This window comes from Xenia sp. Carnegie-2017, unplaced genomic scaffold (genome assembly GCF_021976095.1).
Source record: "Xenia sp. Carnegie-2017 unplaced genomic scaffold, XeniaSp_v1 HiC_scaffold_16, whole genome shotgun sequence".
NCBI classification, from domain to species: Eukaryota; Metazoa; Cnidaria; class Anthozoa; order Malacalcyonacea; family Xeniidae; genus Xenia; species Xenia sp. Carnegie-2017.
The window spans coordinates 12,270,485-12,289,679 of record NW_025813469.1 but is presented as its reverse complement, the minus strand read 5'-3'; the positions used below and the strand labels follow the sequence as shown (position 1 = coordinate 12,289,679).

Sequence of the window (19,195 nt, the reverse complement as noted above, 5' to 3'; positions counted from 1 at the left end):
ACAATCATCACACTACATCACAATGTATCACAATGCATCACACTGTATCACATGTCTGATCACACATCACAATGCATCACACACATCACATGGTATCTATTGCATCACACTCCATCACACTTGCATCACATCACCATCTACTCACAATGCATCACATCACACTATTATCACATCCACAATGCATCACAATCACATCATCACACTACATCACACTACATCACAATGCATCACAATGCATCACACTACATCACACTACATCACAATGCATCACAATGCATCACACTACATCACAATGTATTACAATGTCTCACACTACATCACAATGTATCACAATCCATCACACTACATCACAATGTATCACAATGCATCACAATGCATCACAATGCATCACACTACATCACAATGCATCACAATCCATCACACTACACCACAATGCATCACAATGTATCACACTTCATCACAATGCATCACACTCCATCACAATGTATCACAATCCATCACAATGTATCATACTACATCAAAATGCATCGCAATTTATCACAATGTATAACAACGCATCATCTTTATTATTGCAATGTATAACAACATTACAATGTATCGCATTACATTACAATGGACTGTAATAGCGCATCACATGAGAATACAATATTGTGACTGATCACAGAACCACACTTGTGTGTCGTTATGTCTTGTCATGAAATAAGCATTGCAATAAATTAATAAAATAATTGACATATTTATTATCAGAAATCATAAAGATGGGAAACTACAGTCTCCTGCCTTTCTTCAACTAGATGAAATGTTCATGCTCTCTTATGTCAAAAGTTTTATATTAACTTTTGACATTGGAAATGCTGGAACACGTCTGATTAACTCAGAAATTTTCAATGATTTTGGACCATTGTCGAGGTATTACAGTCCAGTCGTTAGAATTGAATACTTTTTTTATTAAAAATTTCGTAAAATTTAAAAGAAACTCACTAAACTATATTTCAGTGTTCGTCAAAAGTTCACTAATCTATGAACTTAAATTACCATTTGGCAACTGAACACCAATAGTCAACACTGCCTTCCCAAAATGAAACCCCACATAGACCAATGGAAACAGAATGTCTTTGACTGCTTGAATCATTGGCTCGAATAGACTTTTGTCGGGCTTACTAGATTCAAGAAAATACTGCGTGCTATGAAACAAATACACTATTAGATGCTACAAGAGTGGTAAAAAACCCTTTTACCCCTCGTTCATATGACAGAAAGCTAACATCATTCACTTTTGAGTTAACGCATATTTCTTAACAATCGAATATTAGTCGTTTTTAATATTTTGAGTTTTGTGGTTAATTCTATTTTCATAACTTTAAAGTTTTATCACTTGACATCGCGTTTTGATTAACCTGTTTTGAATATTCAGTATGTTCATTTGAAATCCTCCCCCCCCCCCCAAGTAAGGTATCGTCAATTAATCGAGTTGTCTCATCTTAATTGGGCTTTGAGGTATAGTCTGTTGTGTTGAAGTGCATTCCTTTGAACAACTTCATCACAATTCTTAGTTTTTTTACCAAGTTATATTAAATAGAAACACACATCATTAGTATTCCAAAATCAAGTTTTATTAAGCGTTCAATTAAATTATGTACATATCTGCCAGTTACTGATCACTTGCTGTTAGTTCCTCGGCAACTAGGACAGAACCTTAAAAAGAAATCACATTCAATCCATCAGTTTGAATACTGTCTTTCACTATACGTAACTAATGTCTAATTCTGTTACCAAGGATCGGTGTCTGGTACAACTTTAAGTTTCAAACAGACCATGTGGTAATACTTGTTTCCTGGACAATAAAATTAAAAGAATACTATACATGGTACATCTACTAAACAAATCCAATATTTTATCTGCAAACGCTTTGTATTTTTTATTGATATAAAGCCTGGCTTTACAAAAGGAGCAGGAGGCGAATCAATTAATAAAACGATAAAAAATATTGAACCTTTCTTGCTTTTCTTTTTCTGTTTTCGCAAACAATCATTTCGTCTTCTTCGTCCTTTGACATTTCCTAATGAAGTGTGAAAAGTATGATAGTATATTATGATCAAAAGTATACCTTTATTCTAAAAAACGAATCATAATTTTTCAAACCTTTTTGCAATAGAAATACTTGTATTTGGCTGCAACGAGCAAAAAACCAATTGTTTAGAGATATGCTTGTTGATTTCTTAGAGAACTTCTGCCTTGTCATCATATTTCATATAATGAATGATGAAGGCAAACTGTCACATATTTTGTTTTGCTAGCCAATTAGGTAATCTCATGGCAGGATAGCTAATTTATACGGTGAGAAGTTATATTTTTCATAACCATACTATTCTCAACACGTCACACAAAACACAATACTTTTTTAATTATATACCTTTGTTCTTAAACTTTTTGGTTTCAAACATGTCTAGTTCGCTCCCTATTTGCTTGCATCTCTTTTTCTTTGATGCACTAACTGTGTTTAAAACATCCATTCTGTCCACTACTCCCAGCTCCATTAATACGACAGTATAAAAACAAAATGTTAGTATGATAAAAAATTTTAGATATGAGACACGTAGAAGAATATTTAGCATAATAGTTTTTATCAGTGTATTTACCTTCCAGATTAATGCCACTATCATCTTAATTTGTTGATTCAGCACCATATGTTGATTTTGTGTCAGGTCCGTCAGGTGTTGTGCCACCACACTCAAAGGGTGAGTTTTGCGTGGTGTTTGCATTTACGTCACGTGATGTGCTTGTTCTTCCATTTTCATTGTCGGATGTGGACGGTGTGTTTGAGTCGTATCTTCTGGTTCTAGATGTCGATGGTCTGCTGCGTTTACCAATTTCCATTTCAGACGTAGACGCTGTATTTGAATCATTTATGCTGGTTTCGGCGGTGGACCCCAAACTGTCTCTTCACCCGTTTCACCAATTCTAAAAGGCTTAAACGTTCGCGCATTCTACAAGATATGTTACACTAGGTTCCAGTTTCTTTAGATAATGTGTAGCTCCGTGCAGCTCCGTACATTTGGTTCAAAATGGCTACTCCCCCTCAAAGCGATTCAAACCTTGCAAACTTCGCGTTCGATCTATCTCTACGAGTGGCAAAAAAATCACGAAGAATATTGCTCTGAAAGCTTCAAATCATATTTCAAATGAATTAAAGTCAACAAATGTCCCTTCTAGTGCGATAGAACGACATAATTTGTATGAGTTTGATGAAAGTGAAGGTCACTGTGATGAAGAGCATACTTATGCAACAAACTATCAGAACAGACGGGAAAAGGAATTTCAAGGCTGGCAAACCATACGAGAGTCTTTGTTAAACGGAAGAATTGAAGAAGAAGTTTTTCTTAACGAAGAAAAATGCTCTGAATGTGGTGTGATTGGGGTAGAATTTCGTTGTAACAAATGCGCACACGAAAAATATTTTTGCAAAGGTTGTGCTGACAGCACTCACGAAACAAGCAACTACGTCCATGTGCTTGAACGGTTTAAGGTATGGATGGAAAGAATAAAGATAAATTCAGTTATGAAGACGTTTTGTGGTGTATAAGTTTGGTGATCAAACGTTGATTTCAATTCATGTCATCATGGTCATTGTATCATACATTTATATGAACTGCTATTGAAACATAGCTTGCATTATGTTTTTAGGATGGGTATACATTACCTTACTTTTCCAATCATGGTATTCTTGGAGCAAGGTATCAGAAATCTTGCCATAGTGCTCAAGCAAGAAATGTCATTTGCATTGACCAATATGGTTTGTTTACTAGCTTAGATATAGTCACTGAATGATTGATGATTTATCAACCTTAGAAATTTCTTGATACATAAGGTCTTTGCATGCTCATTTTTTAAATCAATATTTTTTCTTTAAATACTAGCTTCATGGTAAATTCTAAATTTTATTGCAAAGCTCATGTTCAATTACCACCTACCCTCTTTCTTTGTGATCTTTGTATGTTTCATTATGATGCTGATGATGATCATAACCAGAATTTGCAGTGTATTTTTTCAATTAGCCCGGCAACATCAGAAACAAATTCTGTTTTGTGAGTGTGAAAAAGATTCAGTAACGTTAATAAGATTGAAACTTTGGCCTGGCAGTGCTACTCGTCCCTCTTTAGCTTTTCATTTTAAGATGATGGAGTTGGCTAAAACCTTACTTCTTGAATGTCACGTTTCACTTCGAAAATTCTGCGATGCTCTAAAAATATGGACAAAGTGTTCCTCTTTACATTGGGGGTATGTACTCATTTCAACTGTGTAAAAGGAAATAAATGTGTACCTTCATTCTGTGTTGCCAACAAGGGGGTACTGCCCCCCCCCCCTCCCAATTATTCTCCCACATTGGTCTTTATTTATAGAACTTGAAAAGGTGTGTGATATCAAACAGTGCATTTTATGTTTAAGGGACATTTTGGGAGTGTTTCCCCATCTCTCCCCCTCAAAAAAATAACCCATAACAGTGCAATAGCTTGTTAAAAGTTTATGACAATTAGTAGTTACCTGCCTAAAGGCCCATTTCCACTTCATTCACAATTCGCAAATCGCATGCGATCCTTTGTTTTCAATTCGCTTGCGAACGTTCGCAAGTCGCATGCGAACTTTCGCGTTGCGAATTTGACAAGTTCGCATGCGAACCTGCGTGGGCAACCAATCAGAAAAAGACAGCAACAAACCAAAATGGCGGCGACTGGAAAGATAGAATGGACGCCAGAATTAGTTGAAGCCTTGATTGAAAATGTTCGTTCAAACAAAGTCGTTTGGGATACTAGCAATGCAAATTACAAGAACAAAAATATGCAGGAGTCAGCATGGTTAAAAATAGCAAGTGAGTGTAGTCTGGAAGGAAAAGCATCGAGTATTAAAGCAAAATGGCGCGATCTAAAAGACACGTATAGGAAAAAGTTGAAGTTGTTGATACCAAAATCTGGTGATTCTGGTGGTACAAAGAAAGCTACTTGGCAATGGATGAGTCAAATGAGTTTCATGAAAAAATTTAGCATCGTTGAGACGCCAACATCTTCTAATTTCTTGACGATAAATGAGGAGGAAAGTCGCCGGATAGGCTTGCTGTCAAACGACACTGAGGCGGACATATCTGACTTGTCCCTAACTTTAGATGATCCAAAGCCAAACAGCCCAGCTTGCTCTTCATCAGCAAGTGCCGTTAGTAATACTGAAATCTCTAAAGCACCAAATTTCTCTGGTAAAAGAAGGAAAAGGGATGAATCACTCAACCAAGTAGATTTGGCGATTTTATCTGAACTAAACAAAGATAAGGATGATGATGAGGATAGTCTGCTCATGAAATGCTTGATTCCGCAACTAAGAAGACTGGAGCATAAAAAGAAAGCATTAATAAAATGCCAAATTCAGCAGCTACTTTTTCAGGCAGAGTTTGAGTCCAGTTTTGAAGATCAATGATTTCTTCTGAATTGCTCCTGCTAGCAGGAGTATTCTAGTTAAGTCTTGGCATGTAAATGTGCAAAACATGTACTTGAAAGTTTTGACTGCTCCATATAAAGGCAAATTCAAAGCTTATACACATACAGTCAAAAAGAACTGCTCAGGTTTTGTTTAGTAATGTTGAATAGATAGCAATTACCAAAGAGCTGGATCCACTTGCTATTGAATATACTATTATTTTTTTCTCGGAAATTTCATGTAATGTTTTGGCCTTTTGTGACAACAATACCCCTGATAAACTATTTTTACTAGTGGGCAGTTCTTTTTGACTGTTTGTGTAAGAAAAAACAATCAAACTAAACAGCTAGAAACAAAGTTTGTAGTTTTGACAAATTTACAGTATCTGTGTGTTAAGTGTTTTTTACAAGATTGGAAACATTTTGGTTCTGGTCTTTAGCTTTAAATACTCAACATTAACAAACATCATTTATTTATGTACACATTTTGCCAAGGTACTGCACCAGCAGGTGAATTGAAAAGGTTCTTGAAAATCTCTCGGATTTCTTTAGCACTTTTCTTGCAGGCATTACCATTTTTTGTTTGGGTTAAGGATTGATAGCCTGTATCCTTATTAACATCTTCTCTCCAAGCTCCTGGCACAATATCTGCATTTTTGTCTTCAGAATCTACAAATCCCGGTGGGCAATTTCTTCGCTCATGTCTGGGCAATGTTGATTCATAGAACATTAAGAAATTATGTAAGGCTACCACAGCTTTGACGATACCAATGCAACGCTCAGGTATAGCATTGATTGGTCGCTTGAAAATGCGCCATCTTGCAGTTGAAATGCCAAATGTATTTTCACTAACTCGTCTTGCCCTCGATAATCTGTAATTAAAAATTCTTTTGCCATGTTCCAAATACCGTCCACCATATGGCTTCATAACATGACGTCCTAATGGAAAGGCATCATCTGCAGTTATTACATAAGAATATGTGGTGTTTGTGTTGGGCAAATTGCAGTCTTCTGGTAAAGATAACCTTCCATTATAGAGGGCATCTTTCATTCCACACCGTTCAAATATACCACCATCGCTTGAACTACAAATAGCACCTATATTCACTAGCAAATAGGAATAATGTGCACTGCAAACAGCCATCAAAGCAACACTGAACCAACCATGAAAATTAAAGTACAATGAACCAGTGTTGGCAGGACAGTGGCATCTTACATGTTTGCCATCTAGTGCCCCAATACACAATGGAAAATTCCACTTCTCCCAAAATTTTTTCGCCACATCTTCCCATTCGTTTGTTGTTGAAGGACATTGGACATAGATAGGAGATAGTGCCTTCCATATTGCTAAACATGTCTCTGGGACAATCTTGTTGACTGTAGAATGCCCCAACCGATAACTAAAAGATATGGTTTGATGAGAATCCCCAGTTGCAAGATATCTTAGGGTTACTGATAGCCGTTCTGCCGGCGAAATGGCTTCCCGGTTACACTTAATAATCAATGGGGTAACTAACTGCAACAATTTCTCAAATACAATCGGTGACATACGAAAATATTTAAAGAAACTTTCGTTGTCTCCTAGTTGCATTTCTCTGACCAGATTGGCATACTCTCCTTGCTCTTTTCTTTTTTGGAGAATAGGTCGGACCCAAAATCGTTTTCTGTATTTTGCCTTCCTTTTTTGATACCTTTTTCGTAATAACAATAATATTAAAAGTTTTCTTCTGCAAAAAACTGCCATGTTATTGGTCAATTAAACAATAGACAATTGTGCGAACAGCGTTGATGATCGTGATAAGTGTGTATTGAATTCGCATGTGTACGCACGTCGCAATTTGCAAAAAATCGCATGTGATTTGCGAATTGCCAATGAAGTGGAAATGGGCCTTAAAACATAGAAAAACTTGGTTTTCTTGGTTTACTTAATCTTTCATAGAAAGGCACTTTACAAAAGATTAAATATTTCACCCTGCTCCTGCTCTTATTGTGCATGACTATGATATGAATATTATGAAATGAGTATATGTATGTAAATACTATGATCTTATTACTTTTATAAAGGAGAAATTGCATTATTGAAGAAAACTACAGATCGATTTAATGCAAAAAGATATAGTAACCAGTGGTACATACATATTACATCTTACAACAGAGAAAGATAAAAAGCTCGAGAGGGTTGAATAAAAATAAAAACAAGCTTGTTTTTTATAGTACATAGTAAAAACAAGTGTGAGTATAAAAATATAATAATTATACGTTTAATAGGCCAAGTTAAAATTTTAACAGTAGAATAAATTTTACAAACATCGTCAGCAAACGTTGCAATTTTCAATTGTCAAGCAATACTAAATATAAACACACTGGTATTGTGGTACAGTCAGAAAATAAACCATGCTCTCCCCAATAAAGGGAAAATCCTAAGTATATCTGTTTATATATCTCTGACATCTTGTAAACTGTCTATTATATAAGTTAAGAGTATAATTAGAAGATATAAAATGCACACTATATTTAATTTCAGTTACAGCAACAATAACTAAACCCATCAGATCAAAAAATACTGGCGAAGATCACTCGTTGCTAATGAAAAAGAAAGCGCGGGTAAAAAATATAAACTCGTGCATTCTGTTTAACATAACTCTTTCAAACGTGTTATTAGCTTGGTTCGCAGCTTTTTGGATGACATCCCTCACACTAGCTGCTGTTGAAATCATTCCTCGATCATAATAATCCTTCAAGATCTTTTTTTGTTCGTCATTTAAAATATCATAAGATGCTGAACGTCGAACGTTTTCCGCCATAGCCAGATCACAGAACAGGAAAATAAAGATGACTAAATAAAGTATTTCATAAATTCGTGAATCCCATACATCAGAATGCGCAGAATACATTTTATTGACGCTTCGTAACGCATTTCTAAAAATTAGAACTAACGCTTTAAGCGTTTTAGAATTGGTGAAACGGGTGATTCTGGTGGATAAATGGCGTGAAGTTTCGCCAATGTATCCCGATATTTATTATCCCATGTGTGCCACACAACGCAGACTTTCAAACATTATGAAACGCTTCTGTACAGATATTGACATTCGACTAATTTTCACATCATTCAAAATCAAAAACCTTTTCTCATTCAAAGACCCAATCCCTGATTCAATTGCAGCTATGGTGGTATATGAATTCAATTGCGCGATGTAATTCCCGATACATTGGCGAAATTTCGCGCCATTTATCCACTAAAATAAAGGAACATACCACAACAGACAAAAAGTCTCATATCTACCGACACCTTAAATCTCATTCATGTAAAAGCAACTATTCACCCTCTTGCTTCAAAATCCTCGACACAGCCAACACCTCATTCATTCCACATTAACAGAACTAACCCGGACCTCAATGTTCAAGATTTTAAATTCAATACAATATATAGTGTATAATACGCTCGGACGCTCCCCATCAATTTATCTTATTTCCTTTTTATTGTTGTAATTTATGTATCATATTACTTTTATATAAACCTTGTATCACCTATTATCACTCATACTGAAGATGGCATCATGGGATGTTGAAACATGTCTATTCTCAAAAATCTTGTCGTTTATATTAAATGTGTATTTAAACGAAGGTTAGTGAAATCTTTTCACATTTTTAATTCTTGTGTCGTCATAGAAACCTTTCATCAATAAAACAGATTCCCTGTTCACCATACCAAAAAACCAACATTATTAAGAAAAAATGTAATTAACAAAGAAAATACTAACAGTTTTAGATAAATTTTAACGAGAACTTGTCTTATAAGAAACTTGTGAATCTAGATTGAGCCTAATTACTCCCACACACTTGGTCAGCCCAAATTGTCGTTTCTCTTCCTTTTACACATTCATGATGTTATATAAGATTATCATTACTTTATTTTAACCATATTTTGTAGACATTGAAAATCTTTTCATGCATTCAAGTATCAATGATTTATACAATTTACACTGTCTGATTTCATTTCCATAAAAGTTGAAGTATGTTTAGTATGCTAGCGTGACCAAAACAAATATATATTTTGTGATGCAAATATTGCATAAATATACACATCGTAAACCAGCTCATCAGACAACTCTACCAGATGCTTTATTAGGTCTGGTACACTTTGTAAAATGTTGATTAGAAATCGCTATTTTCGTCGTTTTTATTATCTTCAAGTTCTTTTCAATGTGAGATTTTCATTTGTAGTGAATACATTGCACATAGTTGAAAATTTCATAACAATCACTCGACTTTAGCATCGACATTTGAAGTATGGTTATATTTTGTTCACTTTTTTTCATTGAAAATACTAAGCCCGCTCATAACTCGGTTTCTGATGAATGAAATGCCAATAAATGTTTTCACTGTTCTATCTTCATTGTTAACTCATTACATAAGAGAAATAACATAATATACAGCTAAAACAAGAAATTATTTACCCCCAGCGGTTGTTTGAATTTTAAATATTTCTTCACAAATTCACATTGTTGTCAATAAGTCGCAATTTCTATGTCATTGTATCATATGATATGTAAATAATGGCATTCCAGATTTAAGATATACTGAATACCCAGCCAAGGTCTCTCGACTAAACAAAGCTTCCATTCTAAAAGCACACTCGCTGAGTGGGTCTTCAAAATCATCTCATGACTATTCCAAGACATTATTTTCACTCAACTACTTGATTTGAAATATTTTAGCAAAAATCTTACCGCCGATAGACGAGTCTGCCGTTGATACGTAAGAGCACAATTTCTAATTCACACTCGATGAGCACGTATGAGTGAGAAGCCTCAACCCTCACTTCCAACCTTCTTTGGATTAACTTGTGTCAGGAATATGTCTTAGATTGAGTTCAACTTAATTCCTCCATGCATTCGGTCTGCTGAATTCTCGTTTCTCTACCTAAGGCTTTCTTATGCCGTTCTTCTAATGTAACCCCTCACCAGTAGGACAAAAAGTAATAAAAATAGCAAGGCAAAAGATTGATACCACAAAAACATTGATGTTTAATTTAAATGCTAGTTTTACATAATAATTTGTTCGCAATAAGATTCCTTTCAATAGAGACATTTTTGGTATGTTTGGTATGTTCTTCTCCCTTCTCCCTACGCACGCCTTCGCATTTTGGCAATATGCACACAAACGAATAGTGAAGAAAATAACGTTAAATCCAACGAATACTTTGAAATTTGAATGATGTGCTATGGAAGTTTAAACATTTAAGATTCTGTCGTGATCTTTTCTAGAATACTTCTTTAGTAAAAGTGACTACTTAATATCTTACATAGTGAATTAAATTGAACCTATTGCACATTCTTAGACGCAGCATGAACATTAAAATTTTTGGTGGTTTTTAATTATGTTACCGTTAATGACTGAGAAAGCCATCTTAAGGTTTTTTTATATCGTACGGCAAAGTTAGTACTCCAGTCCATTATGAAGTTCAATAAACCATAATCCCCTACCTTATTTGCGCACTCCTTTAGTCATACTAAAAATTAGCTAATACATGGCCATAATTTTTCTACTGCCAGGTAATTTTCCTCACAATTTTGTAATGCTGTAAAATACAAAAACCGATTCCTTCATAAAAACACTGTCCAAAACAAGTGCTTATTGTCTCTCTTTTCTTTAGAAAAAGCCAAGTTTATTACTTAGCCATATCAATTAGCTATGTCGAGAGTTTATGTCCTTTGTTTTTTACTTAGTCACGTGTTTCTTCATTTCGTGATACCCGCGCGTGTAAGAATTATAGAAGAGATTTTATTCGCTCTTGGACTTGGCGTTGCTCATTATCATACGTGTTAATTTCGCTAATTCGCTTAAAACCGTTTTCCGCTGTCGTACTCATTTCAATGATTCAATCTGTGATTGCAAAGAAGGGCGAATTCGGGTTTTTTCACTTTTCATTATTTCTGTTACAACAAGAAAATTGAAAGAGGTCTGTGTTTGGCGAGCAACTTCAGACACCAATAATCCATAAATGCAAAGACAAACAGATATTTGAGGAAGGTGAATGAAATAGTTTCTTATGACTCAATTCTTATGTCGTCATATAAATTTTCAATAAATAATATAGATTCGCTTTTTTTCCCTATTGTGAAAACCCAACATTATAAAGACAAAACGCAATGTAACAAGTATATACTAAAGCAAACTTGCGACACGAAACTGTCTTTAATTGAGCAATTTTTAATTATTTGACGCATTTGGTCAGAGCAACTTGTTGTTTATCTTCTTTATTCGTTCATTATGACTTTATTTTATCAACATTATTAGTTTAAAGTGAATCGTCATATTAATTTCAATGGTTTAAACAGAAACAAGAAGCGAAGGGTGAATACATGTGTCTTCATTTTTTATCATTTTATTTAAAAAGAGAACATTAAAAGAAGCCTGCTTTGGGGGAACGACTTTAGACGCATGCCATCTATATAAATACAAAGAAAATAAGTATTAAACAAGGGTTAGTGAAATCTATTCGCATTTTTAATTCTTGTGTCGTCATACAAATCTTTCAACAATAAAGTAGATTCCCTGTTCACCATACCAAAAAACCAACATTATTAAGAAAAAATGTAATTAACTAAGAAAATACTACTAGTTTTAGATAAATTTTGACGGGAACTTGTCTTATAAGAAACTTGTGAATCTAGATTGAGCTTAATTACTCCCACACACTTGGTCAGCCTAAATTGTCGTTTCTCTTCCTTTTACACATTCATGATTTTATATAAGATTATCATTACTTTATTATAACCACATTTTGTAGACATTGAAAATCTTTTCATGCATTCAAGTATCAATGATTTATACAATTTACACTGTCTGATTTCATATCCGTAAAAGTTGAAGTATGTTTAGTATACTCGCGTGACCAAAACAAATATATATTTTATGATGCAAATATTGCATAAATATACTCATCGTAAACCTGTTCATCAGACAACTCTACGAGATGCCTTAATAGATCTGGTACACTTTGTAAAATGTTGATTAGAAAATCGCTACTTTTATCGGTTTTTTTTCTTCAAGTTCTTTTTAATGTGAGATTTTCATTTGTGATGAATACATTGCACATAGATGAAATTTTCATAACAATAACTCGACTTTAGCATTGACATTTGAAGTATGTTTACATTATACACATATATATAAAAACTATCTATGACAATCTTTAGTATAATTCAATTTGTTCACGCTATATTTTCATTGAAAATAGTAAGCCCCCTCAGAGCTCGGTTTCCGATGAATGAAATGCGATAATATATATCTATTTTTTTAGTTTTTACTGTTCTATCTTCATTGTTAACTTTTTACATAAGAGAAATAACATAATATACAGCTAAAACAACAAATTATTTACCCCCAGCGGTTGTTTGAATTTTAAATATTTCTTCACAAATTCACATTGTTGTCAATAAGTCGCAATTTCTATGTCATTGTATCATATGATATGTAAATAATGGCATTCCAGATTTAAGATATACTGAATACCCAGCCAAGGTCTCTCGACTAAACAAGGCTTCCATTCTAAAAGCACACTCGCTGAGTGGGTCTTCAAAATCATCTCATGACGATTCCAAGACATTATTTTCACTCCACTACTTGATTTGAAATATTTTAGCAAAAATCTTACCGTCGATAGACGAGTCTGCCTTTGATACGTAAGAGCACAATTTCTGATTCACACTCGATGATCACGTATGAGTGAGAAGCCTCAACCCTCACTTCCAACCTTCTTTGTACTAATTTGTGTCAGGAACTTGTCTTAGATTGAATGCAACTTAGTTCCTCCGTGCATTCGGTCTGCTGAATTCACTTTTCTCTTCCTAAGGCGTTCTTATGCCGTTCTTTTATTGTCACCACTCAACAGAAGGACAAAAAGTAATAAAAATAGCAAAAGATTGATGTCTCAAATACATTGATGCTTATTTTAAATGCTAGTTTTACATGATAATTTGTACGCAATAAGATTCCTTTCAATAGAGACATTTTTGGTATGTTTGGTATGTTCTTCTCCCTTCTCCCTACGCACACCTTTGCATTTTGGCAGTATGCAAAGAAACGAATTAGTGAAGAAAATAACGTTAAATCCAACGAATACTTTGAAATTTGAATGAAGTGCTATGGAAGTTTAAACATTTAAGATTCTGTCGTGGTCTTTTCTACAATACAGCTTTAGTAAAAGTGACTAATTAATATCGCACATAGTGAATTAAATTGAACCTATTGCACATTCTTAGACGCAGCATGAACATTCAAATTTTTGGTGATAGTTTTAATTATTTTACAGTAGATGACTTTAATGACTCACTGACAAATCCATTTTAAAGTTTTTGTATATCGTAATATGCTAGTTTGGAAATCTTTGCACCGTATGATTTTATTAGTAAAAAACCAATGACCACTTATCTTGTAAAAATTTACTCACTATTTTTAAAAAAAATGTTGTCAAAAATGAGTACGGCAAGGTTAATACTCCAGTCCATTATGAAGTTCAATAAACCACAATCCTCTGCCTTTTTTGCACACTCTTTTAGTCATACCAAAAATTAGCAAATACATGGCCATAATTTTTCTACTGCCATGCAATTTTAATCACAATTTTCTAACGTTGAAAAATACAAAAACCGATTCCTTCAAAAAAACACTGTTCAAAACAAGTGCTCATTTTCTCTCTTTTCTTTAGAAAAAGCCAAGTTTATTACTTAGCCATATTAATTAGCTATGTCGAGAGCTTATGTCCTTTTTTAACTTACTTAGTCACGTGTTTCTTCCTTTCGTGATACCCGCGCGTGTAAGAAGTAGAGAAGAGATTTTATTGGTTCTTGGACTAGGCGTTGCTCATTATTATTACCCGTGAATTTCGCCAATTCGCTTAAAACCGTTTTCCGCTGTCGTACTTATTTCAATGATTCAATCTGTGATTGCAAAGAAGGGCGAATTCGGGTTTTTTCACTTTTCATTATTTCTCTTACAACAAGAAGATTGAAAGAGGTCTGTGTTTGGTGAGCAACTTCAGACACCAATAATCCATAAATACAAAGATAAACAGATATTTGAGGAAGGTGAATAAAATAGTTTCTTAAGACTTAAGACTTAAGACTTAGTTCTTGGATATGGCGTTACTCATTATCATACGCGTGAAAGTAGTATAAGGAAGAGGGGTTCCCCCGCATTTGGTCATAGCAAATTGTTGTTTATCTTCCTTATTCGTTCATTATGGCTTTATTTTATAAACATTATTAGTTTAAAGTGAATGGTTTGAACCCAGAAGTATCGTTGCATGTTTGTAGATGTACATTGTTTAGGTTAGTAGAGTCCTGAGAAAGACTGCAGGTGTTGATGTTAAATGACGTTTCGACAGAATTAGCGGTAGTCATCTTTAGATCGAGTCAAGTGAGGAGTCAGGTTAGCGGTATTTGTTGTCTTGTTCATACGTCATCGTATTGTCTGTACAGGCAATGTGTGGGTATCAATTGTGTATTGTCATCATGAAAGTAATGTTTGAGTTTGTGAATAGATCGTTTTAATAAAGTGCCGGTTATTGTTGTGATCTGTTGAGTGGATTTGTTCTAAGTAGGTATAGCAACTTTCTAACGTAAGCCCTCCATTGTCTGTAGCCAGTGCGGTAAGTAATGCATTTTACCGAGTCCCAATGAATGCTGTGTTTTGGCAGTTGGTGATGTTCTGCACTGTGATTAGTTTTGTCTTGTTTCTTTGTTTCTTGTTTGTGCTCAGTAAGTCTTATGCTTAAGTTCCTGTCAGTCACACCGATGTAGAAGACGTGGCAATCGGAGCAGTTTATTCTGTAAACAACACCTTAGCGCTCGTTTGATTATTCTTTGTCTTTGACGTTTGTTTGTACTTGTCATAGTGTTGTAAATGGTTTATTTGCGACACGTTTGTTGTATGGTCGTAAAGATACGCGAGATAGTCTCAGACGTACCTTTGATATAAGGTATCGTTGCTGCTGTTGTTGTTGTCTTGTTCGTTTCGTTGGGTTCATTGTGTTTGTAAGTGTTGAGTTTGATGAAGTCAAAGAAACTATACTCCCCTACTCACCCTATGCCACACTGCACTAACCCACTCACCCTATGTGTCTCTCTGTAGTCCCCCACTCACTCGATGTCACACTGTAGTCCCCCACTCACTATATGTCATATTTTAGTCTCCCACTCACCCTATGTGTCACACTGTAGTCCCCTAATCACCCTATGTCATACTGTAGTCCCCCACTCATCATATGTGTCACTCTGTAGTCCCCCACTCACTCTTTTTGTCACACTGTAGTCTCCAACTCACCCTATGCCACAAGCTGCAGAATTTGAGTATTTTGTGAACTTTGCAAATGCATGATTGAAGATGCATAAACGACAGTCTACGAGGCAGAATAAATTGCTTTTTAAAATATAGAAAATTTCCCTAACATTGCAAAGGTCATTCGACAAACTGAAGATTGTCAACGTTATCAATAAAACGTGAGCACTAGCTGCACTAAATATCATTGAATGAATTCTGTTGAAAAGGTCAAAGTGAGTTTAGTCTTATAAATTAAAGCACGACGTACTGATCGACACAAACTATTGTAACAATAAATAAAATATATAATATAGATGCAAAATTAATAAACTAAAGCAGAATCAGCCAGAAAAATGGTTGCGGTTTCCGCACAGAATTTCCCTCATTATTGTTATTTTTCCCAATTTGGAAAAACTTCCTTTTTCTTTCAAAAGCTCTCCCTTCGACGTATTTCCTTCGTTGTTGCTTTTTTACTTTCGTCACTTGATAATGTAGACTTCGAGCCATATTTAATATTAGCTAATAAATACACTTTACAAGTCGCTACACACATCAATTTTCATGTCTTCAAACACACACAAACGATACAGAATCGATGAAATAACGAGACTAAATAGTGGACTATAAATATCGTCTACTCTTTGTAAAACCTTACTGCAGAGATAGATCTAGGATAATTTTGTAGAAATGGTGCTCTAGTTTTTATAAGATCTCATTCGGTCAGTTTAGTTTCACGCTTGTCAAAAATGATCGCTAAATCACAAAAATGCAGTACGCGCGTTCAGCGGTTTTCTCAAGAAAATAGTCATTTAGTGTCATGTAAAGTGTTGTAAAGTAACTCTTGAACATTTGCCGGTAAACTATCGTTAAATCAACAACATAGCAGGAGCATTAAGTTTTTTTTGGATTTTGTTCGTAGTTTAAAATTCCCTTCATTTTTCTGTCCTTATCGATTTCTATTTTTCTCTCGTAATTTGCAAAATTTTCTTGCCAAGGTAAAATCTGATCAGTGGAAAATGCTGTTAATCGTTGCTGTAAACATATTAATATATATTAATATGATTGGTTGAAGTTTTAAAAGAAATAAAGCATTTTATTTGAATCGAGTATTCATGCAAACACAGCTAATTTTGCTAATGTTTTTGTTTTTGACAGAGACGCAATAGATTTATACACAAGCTCTACGAGTACAAATCATCAAAACGCCATGGAAAACTTAGTGTTCTCTATATTTCATTTTTTTACGAACAACGCCCAAGATGCTGCAGCAGACAGGCTAGAAAACGGTGATGTTGGTAATGAAGGATTTCGGGAACTTATCAAGCGAGATTTACACGAAATCGAAACAATGCTTGCGAATCTTTCGAAAAAAGACCTTTCCTCCAGTTTGAACTACTTGGTGGAAGGATTTCTTCTACTTTTTAATTGCATTGACGAAGTAGAAAGTAATAGAAGACGTGAAGAAACAAGTAATAATGATGAGTCTCAGGCAACTTGTACTGCCATCACCACCAGGTATGATCTTTCCCGTGCAATACAACAATCAAAGGATTTTGAATTGGCAAAGAATCGATTTAGAAAATCTCGTGAAGAAGCAACAAGAGCTTTCAACAACAAAAATTTAAGTTTGGAGGACAGAATATTAGCCGTTATAGTTAAGATCATGGCACAAATTTTTGAATGTCCGAATAATCGAAAGAATCTCATTGATTTATGTTTATCTTATATAAAAAGGCTACATGAATTGGACGGTGTTCGTAAAATGTTCTCTGTTTCTATTGGTGGTGGCATGAGAGCGATGTTCAAAAAATCCCAAAGAATGGAAAACATCAAGTCTGTCATTCTTCTCAACCATCATTTATATCAGTTCATTGCGATGATCAACAACAATCATGATCATTTATCAACTTGGCCAAGTATTGAACTTGGAGATGGAAAAATTTTTAATCCAATACAGGACTGGCGCAAGGAATTCGCTGTCGAGACTTGGTATAAAAATTTGATTGAATCTTCCAAAGAAATGGAAAAAATGAAAACCATGATGTTTGAACTTTTGGGCAAGATGACTACAAATGAACATTTTGCTCCAATATTGACATCACCAGTTGAGTTAGTTATAAATTTATTAAGAAGTGATATTTTGGTTGCTGAATGTTACAGTGCTGAAATTTTTTCATGGAAGGAGAAGAAATGGTTTGAGATTGCATCAATGAAAAATATGCACATCTTTGCTTCATCATTTATTTATAGCGATAATTTATTTATTGTTGGAGGATTTGACTGCAAGTCAATGGACACATTGAATATAAAACAGTCACCTTTGACATGGAGAAAATTCCCCACAAAGCTTCCTTATGAATGTTGGTATCATCAAACTGTTGTTTGTAAACAACAAATCTTTCTCATTGGAGGATACATTGCTCGTGAAAGAACATCAGATATGATCAGTGAAATAAAGATTACAGGTACGACATCTCATGTTTTGAAAGAGTTGTGTCATATGCCTGAACCACGGTGTGACCATGGAGCTGTTGTTGTTGGTGACAAAGTTCTTATTTTTGGAGGAAGGGGAGAAGATAACAAAGCTTTATCCAGTGTTTTGGAGTTTGATCCAAGGACTCTTAAATTTAAGGAAATGCCTCCATTACCTCATCCATTGACTAAAATGGCAACAGTTCAATGGAGAGATCAAGTTGTTCTTCTTGGAGGTTGTGATGATGGAAAAGAAGCCTCGAACAGTGTTATCATGTATGACATCAAAACAGGTAAAATTACAGTCTTACCATCCATGTTAGAAAAGAGACGGGGGTGTTGTGCAGTTATAACAGATGATACAATTGTTGTCATGGGAGGTGGGAATGAAAAAGATGAAAATCTTAAATCAGTGGAGTGTTTTAAAATGGGAAGTAATTCTTCATGGACATATCTCCCTTCAATGAATAAATCACGATTGGAAGTCTTTGCTGAAGTTTTACCTTTTGGACAAAAGTATGTCTAAGACATGAAATTTCATTAAGTTATGTAACGTTATAACTCATCAATGTTCGTTTGGACTACATTGGAGGACAAATTTGTAAAATTTAAAATGTATAGTTCAAAAGTTCATATAATCATTAACTATTTTGATGAATTTCTAAAATAGATGAATGGCTTTTGTATCTAAATATGTTCGAGTTTTTAGAGGATAGTTTATACCTTTTTTCTTGTCCTTATTTCATTGCAGTTTATTGAACAATAAAATACAAGTTTTCCATGGTAAAAATTACTTAACTTAAAATATTTTTCGTAGTGGCAAAATACTATATTTCCCAGTTTACCATCCACCACATTTACAAAAATCTATTAATTATCTTACACATTTGAAATGTTGTGAAGACAATCATTTTGTAATTAACTTCTCATTCGCG

At 34.5% G+C, this 19,195-nt stretch overlaps 2 protein-coding genes and 1 long non-coding RNA gene across 6 annotated transcripts; 1 reads left to right on the top strand and 2 right to left on the bottom strand.

The window, feature by feature from the left end:
* Positions 1-1,620: 1,620 nt before the first annotated feature.
* On the bottom strand, positions 1,621-2,882 carry LOC124436490. The gene is made up of 5 exons (XM_046986422.1): positions 2,640-2,882; positions 2,414-2,531; positions 1,994-2,059; positions 1,774-1,834; positions 1,621-1,695 (listed from the first exon to the last, which is right to left on the bottom strand). Exons 1-5 carry the CDS (start codon positions 2,760-2,762, stop codon positions 1,659-1,661), a joined length of 405 nt encoding a protein of 134 aa, XP_046842378.1. The 5' UTR covers positions 2,763-2,882; the 3' UTR covers positions 1,621-1,658.
* Positions 2,883-9,728: 6,846 nt separating this feature from the next.
* On the bottom strand, positions 9,729-13,309 carry LOC124436493. The gene is made up of 2 exons (XR_006945368.1): positions 13,123-13,309; positions 9,729-10,086 (listed from the first exon to the last, which is right to left on the bottom strand). It is a non-coding gene; the product is annotated as an uncharacterized LOC124436493 (long non-coding RNA).
* LOC124436489 lies at positions 11,262-19,050 on the top strand. Of its 4 annotated transcripts, XM_046986420.1 has the most exons (3): positions 11,262-11,495; positions 11,865-11,949; positions 16,944-19,050. In XM_046986420.1, the coding sequence occupies exon 3, from the start codon at positions 16,996-16,998 to the stop codon at positions 18,784-18,786; it is 1,791 nt and encodes a 596-aa protein (XP_046842376.1). In that variant the 5' UTR covers positions 11,262-11,495; positions 11,865-11,949; positions 16,944-16,995; the 3' UTR covers positions 18,787-19,050. The 4 variants fall into 4 exon arrangements, with proteins under 4 accessions (XP_046842376.1, XP_046842374.1, XP_046842375.1 ...); XM_046986418.1 differs by lacking the exon at positions 11,865-11,949; XM_046986419.1 differs by lacking the exons at positions 11,262-11,495; positions 11,865-11,949 and adding an exon at positions 14,385-14,554.
* Positions 19,051-19,195: the final 145 nt, after the last annotated feature.

What these genes read in the sequence shown, in the direction of transcription:
- LOC124436489 (XM_046986418.1), top strand. Translation starts at nt 16,996, where the DNA reads ATGGAAAACTTAGTGTTCTCTATATTTCATTTTTTTACGAACAACGCC.
- LOC124436490 (XM_046986422.1), bottom strand. Translation starts at nt 2,762, where the DNA reads ATGCAAACACCACGCAAAACTCACCCTTTGAGTGTGGTGGCACAACAC. An exon ending in CAAAAAGTTTAAGAACAAAG is followed by an intron (nt 2,060 to 2,413) that starts GTATATAATTAA and finishes ACACTTCATTAG; the next exon opens with GAAATGTCAAAGGACGAAGA. An exon ending in GAAAAAGAAAAGCAAGAAAG is followed by an intron (nt 1,835 to 1,993) that starts GTTCAATATTTT and finishes TTTATTGTCCAG; the next exon opens with GAAACAAGTATTACCACATG.